The sequence below is a fragment of the Ochlerotatus camptorhynchus genome, unplaced genomic scaffold (assembly GCF_037179485.1).
Source record: "Ochlerotatus camptorhynchus isolate MF236.1 unplaced genomic scaffold, CSIRO-AGI_Acam_v1.1 ptg000322l, whole genome shotgun sequence".
Taxonomy (NCBI): Eukaryota; Metazoa; Arthropoda; class Insecta; order Diptera; family Culicidae; genus Ochlerotatus; species Ochlerotatus camptorhynchus.
Window position 1 is genome coordinate 606,880 of NW_027040810.1, and position 6,133 is coordinate 613,012.

Consider the following 6,133-nt stretch of genomic DNA (forward strand, 5'->3'; position numbering starts at 1 on the left):
ACTCAATAGAGCACGAGAGCATAGAAGAACACATGAACCAAGACGAGCATGAGAACAATGCAACGGTCGAAAGTAATAATTTAATTCACAAATTTTAGTTATGCTTTCTTATGATGATCAATTGACAGGATCTGCAGATTACTCGGAAAACCTTGCGGAAAACTAAGTTGTTGGGACGAACCGGTCGAACGTCTCAACACAACAAACAAAGCGACCGACAGAAGAAAAAAGTCAAGTCCACTTCTTGATCTTCACGTTGAGCTGAATGCACGGTCAAAATTGTGTATGCCACGTGGAATGCGGTATACAGAATCTGAGCTCGATGCAGCTGCCTATGAATTGATGACTGCTGGAAACAGCAGTTATCAATTTAAAAGAGCAAACATGCAGCTTCCTAGTTCAAAAACAATAAAACGACATATCGCAAGGCACACTACAGAAACTCAAGAAGGAGTCTTAATGGTGATGCCCCTGCTTAAGTATCTAAATGCGCACAACTATCCATTAGTAGTAGCTTTGAGTGAAGATGGAACAACCCTTTCACCAAACCCGGAATATGATTCAAGAAATGATGCAATTCGTGGCCTAGTGGCTCCTTTAAACAAGTTTGGTATGCCTGAACAAGATGTTTTCAAAGCCAGTTCAATCAAAAAGATCATAAACGATCTTGATCGTTTTTCTGTTGGTGAATACTTATATGTTGTATTAGCAACACCAATGGCTGTCGGAGCATCGCCATTTTGCGTGCTGTACACGTGCAGTGATAACAGATTTACACATGACCAAGTTATGTCGAGGTGGGCATTTATAGAAACTGAATTGCTGAAAGTTGGCATAACCGTTGGCATGCGACAAAGAACAAAAATACCAAATGGATGTCCAAGCGAATCATACGGCCTTCACTTTGTCATAGATATGGATGATAAACCAATCTGCATTCAGGATAGTATTCACCTAGTCAACAAATTTCGTCATACCTTGTTAGACCCCAAAAAACAAATGCGTTTAGGTAAAGATGCTTCTTATTCTTGTTCTCATCACAATTTTTATATAATTAATAATTTATATCTTCGACTTCAGGTGACTATGTAATTTCGTCTGCAGTCCTCAAACAAATGATGGAAAACGGACAAAAAGTTATACACAAACTAAATCCTTCTGATTTGAATGCGGCGGACCGAATGAAATTTGATCCGTCAATGAAACTTATGTCGTTGAATCTAATTGATCATTTAACCACAGTGGTACCTGGCAGTATCGGAACAGCTACATATTTACGAATAATGCGTAATGCTTATTTAGCATTTAACGATCAACAAATGTCTCCTACAGAACGCATAACTTCAATATGGTTTGTTACAAAATGATGATACCCAGTATGACACAAATATGTTTCAACTAACTTCTTTCTACAGGACTACCTTATTATTTGTTCGTGCATGGCGACGAATTTGCTTAAAGCATCAGAAAACACTAAAACAGTGCCCTACATCAAATGTGTATCATTGTTTAGAATTAAATGCGCATGGCTTAATAAAATTCGTTGTCAGATGCCGGAAAGCCAATAGAAGTGAACAATTCATTATCAATCATTTATCAAGTCAACCATGTGAAACTGCATTTCGTGAGCTTCGGTCAATGACAACTGTTAATCACACCGCAGTTAATTTCACCATGAAAGAAGTCGAGCAGCGCATGCAAAAAGTTCAAATGAAATTATTCATCGTGCATCGTAGAAAAACAGAGCTAAACTTTCCGTGCTTGCAGAAGAAACAGCTGAAATCACAGAAAACGCCGATCCATGACCTTCCAAATGATATCCAAATCCGCCAAGCTATCGAGAAAGCTGCAAACGATGCAATACATTTGTTAAACCATCTAGGTGTTGAACAGGAAGATATTGATTTCGGGGAAAGTATGACAATTATAAATTCTAAAACTGAAGCCGAATTTGAATTTGTTTCAATTAAGAACAGTGATTTCATTAACATAGAATGCGAAGGTAAAACACAGTTACATATTGAAAAGTTTGTGTAGGTGATTTTCTCGATAATATTTCAGATAAATACGAAGTCAATGAAACTGCAAATAAGAGTACCGCAGGTTCTGCAGTTGAAGAAAGCTCTTCAAATGAAAATGAAATAGGAGAACACATAATTGAAGATGCTGAAACGATATTTGCTAACGCTGGTGGAGAACTACTTTTACGCCAATGCTCTTCCGGTAATAATCGTAACGTATTCCACGTAAAAGGAGTAAACGGTAAAAATATGAGCATAAAAAAATCGACAATGCTTTGGATGCTGTCATCAGGTCGTTTTAAAAGATCAAACGACCGCTTGAGACGGTTTCATCGTATTAGAATGATTGCACCAACAGGATCAGTTAACGCTAACTGCATGCAGCATGAAATATGTAACTATCGGAGATTGGATAGCACTACATGGTCGCATAGTTTGTCATGTAACTAACTTTCAATACCAGAGAGGTAAATATAGCTGACGCACATAGGATATTTGCTAATACCTTTTTTATCTGCAGAAAAATCTAAAAATTGTCCACTTACCACTGTTCCTAGAGAATGCCCAACGAATGTGGAGCGAAGGGGAATCTTTCTCTTAGGAAATTTTTATTCAATATCCCAAGCTGGAGGATTAGTATTGAACAATAAAAACCATCGGATATTGACCACTATATTACGCACATCAAAGCGCCGAGCAACAAGCTTTCGCTGTCGGATGATACATTGTCGTACCTACGCACATATGATTAAATATAAAATACAATAAGCTATCACTATAAGGAAAGTTTTCTTCGTCTATTATTATGTATACTTCTTCTTCAATTGGATCGGAAGTACGTCCCAAATTATGTCACATAAACATAAAACCCTCGCTAGCCACTCGGTTTTTTTCACATTCGGATATGCCCACAATGCCCTGATTCACTCTAGGGGCTGTCCATATTTCACGTGGACACGTTATGACAGGTTTTAGATACCTTCTCCTGCTGCGAAGACAATCATCCATCTAATTTTTTTTTAATTTGTAAGGACCGGGACATTCGATAAACTCCACCACCCATCCCATGAGCTGTCAATGTGGTATATGGATAGCCCCCTATTATACTCAACGTTACCTCCGTCACGTTTTATCCTCTCCAACTCACTGGTATTTTTCGGATTGTGATCGATCGAAAGCACATCAAGCTTCTGGTTTATGCACACGATCGCCCGCGAATCCCTAGCACACTCAGTAGAACCTATCGTTCTTTATCATAACGGTGACCACCGTCGATCCGGCTATCTGTTCATTCAGCGATTTGTCGTTCAGCATAGCCTCGTCAATGTCCAGAAAGCCACGTCGCAGAGCCATCTTCACATCGTCCCGAAACCGGTAGCGCTTGTGCGAGTCCTCCATAAGGATGTGCCAACCTTGCATACAGCTCGATCCCATCTTGTAGCAGTCGTTCTGGCAGAAGAATTACTTTTTCGAGGTTTCCAGCAGGAAATTTTCCAGCAGCAAAATTCAACCGATCAGTTTGATCCGGTGCTGATGGGTCGGATCGAAGCCCGATTACTTTCGTTGTCTCCACCGTTCCTTCACATATGATTTGTGTGCTGCAGGAAATTTGAAGAAATTCGTGAGAAAATCTAGATAAAAATATACGGATTAGCTTATCAGATGAGGATGAACAAATGCGGTAGTACGTACGATTACAGAAAAAACGACTCTTTCACTTCCTTAACAAGATTCAAGGCCAACGATTTCCACCGACTGAGCGAATCTTGAAGCGAATTTGTACTTAAGCCTAGTATACAGATCGAAGCGAAACGAAATTTGAAGCACGCGAAAAATCATGAAATTTCGCTAGCGAAAAAGGTTGTGAAAAAATGTTTGTGGAACATTTTCCAGTTTCCTTTTTTCGCAGTTTACAGTTCATGTGAAACGAAATCGATCAGTTTACACCTCCGGTGAAGTGAAAATCTGACAGACACGCTCTCCCGAAACGTCAACTTTTCGCTTAGCTGCTGTTCTTTTCGCGAGCGCTGCATGCGCGAAAAAAAAATAAACGTAAGCGAAAAAGATGCGATCCACAACAATAGATTTCGCTGGATCGTATCTGTTTACAGTTCAAAGCGAAGCGAAATATTTGCCAATTGCGTTTTTCACGCAGGTGAAAAATTTAGTATTTTGTATGAATTTTTCGCTTCGCTTCGATCTCTATACAGGCCTTTAGTAAATAAACAGCTGTCAATATCTTCCTTACAGAAGCAGTGTTGCCAGATATACCCGATCAATTTGTATTTGACCACTCATACACTTCAAATATATAAAGGCACAAATCAGGGTACAAATATAATCGTTCGGCACAATACCGGAAGAATGCGGCACACTGTAAATAGCGTTAATACAATAGCAGCTGTGCCGAGTGACTTACCCCTTGGTTAATGCATATAATTTTAGATAGAGCTGGAATTAGGGCGTAACAGCTCTCGATTATTTCTCGAAAGTCATGGTTCTTGCTGGAAAATCAACATCACCAACGAGTATGGGAAGAGTTCCCCTATCCGATGGATATGTTGGTTTGTATGGTCGTGTCTTAAGTTCCTATAAATCATCGAGAGAAGTCATTGTTTAGAAAGGTTGATACGCCTTAATTATAGCTCTATCTAGAATTATAGTCGTGGGTCCGATTGGAATATAAAACAAAATTATTTATTCACTTCAACTAATTCAAGTTGAACATTGCGTTAGGTCCTAAGTAACATTGACAGATTATATTTGTCGACTTTCTTTTTGCATCCCCGCGGCCATGTAAATACTTTCCAAGCTATGTTCAGCAAACAGATCGATAAAACATTCGATTTTACTCTTTTTCTGTACGTTATAAATAGTGTCGGAAGTATTGCACTGTATAGCGCATCATTGTACGATTACAGCGCACTATTCCCGACATTGTGTATAAGTACATATAAATGAAGAATAAAATCAACTGTCACTAGTATATTTTTCCGGTTTTCAACTGTACCGATATTTATTAAGTAACCCATACGTGCCAAACCTTTTCCGCCTAAAGAATCAATCTTGGCTCTAATTTCGTCATTATTAGACCAACTTTGATAAAATAACTTCCAATCGATCGGGAATTGTCTCTTGTTTTAGATTTTGTGATGGTTATGCTTCATTCTTGTTTGTTGTTTTTTTAATCGATTTGAAACCAAGAATTAAAAAACAATTAAATAAGGAAAAATAAGCTAAATCAATATAAATTAGAGGTAACAAGAGATGATTTCCATTCGATTGGATGCTGTTTAATCGAAGTCAGTCTATAAATGACGAAGCTGAAAAGGTTGGGTACGCATGTGTTAAGAAAGAATTGCTTGAATGGATCATCAGACTAATATAATTTTTTAATGTTTATCCACAGATAAAGTTGCTGAAAGAACCGCTATTCGGGTAGGCCCTGAGAATGCCGCTACAATTCGAACGGCCTCGGACGAAAGAACCATCAAGCGCTTTATCGCGCAAAAGATCTCCAATTTGAAGAAAGTGTGCAGAAATTAATCTGCATTTAATTTAATTTTACTCATCTTACTTGGTTTTTTTTTTCAACGAGAATCTCGATGGTTTTTTAACTTGTTTTTGTTATATAATTTTTTTTTCTATGTTTATCATAAAAAACCGCACAACGAGCAGAAAATAAAGCTAAAATCAATTTCAATAATGTTATTTTTTTATTTTATTTGGGTTGAAAGATTGTTATAATTATTATTCATTATTTTCCGATAATTATAACGGGTATCGTCATGATTATAAATTCCTTATAATATTACTATCCCAAAATTATACCCGTTATAGTTTTGTTATTATATATTATTATTCAATAGTAATAACGGATATAGCCACGGTACATACACATTTCTTTTAATTTTACCAGTATGGAACGATACATGTTATAATATAACAGAAGAAAATAAGATTATACAACGATTGTTTCCTGAATACTTTCGCGAACATTTTGTTCGAAAAAAAGTGGTTTTTTGTATGGTAACTATACTTAACGACCTATTAAGGTAATGGTAAGATCTTGTTTTATCATAACATTTATCATCGATATGATCCATTTTATC

The 6,133-nt window shown here is 37.3% G+C and overlaps 1 protein-coding gene across 1 annotated transcript; it reads left to right on the forward strand.

Moving 5' to 3' along the window:
* Positions 1-297: 297 nt before the first annotated feature.
* LOC135707887 (uncharacterized) lies at positions 298-1,466 on the forward strand. Its single transcript, XM_065229789.1, has 2 exons — positions 298-1,009; positions 1,081-1,466. Exons 1-2 carry the CDS (start codon positions 298-300, stop codon positions 1,365-1,367), a joined length of 999 nt encoding a protein of 332 aa, XP_065085861.1. The 3' UTR covers positions 1,368-1,466.
* The last annotated feature ends 4,667 nt before the right edge of the window (positions 1,467-6,133 follow it).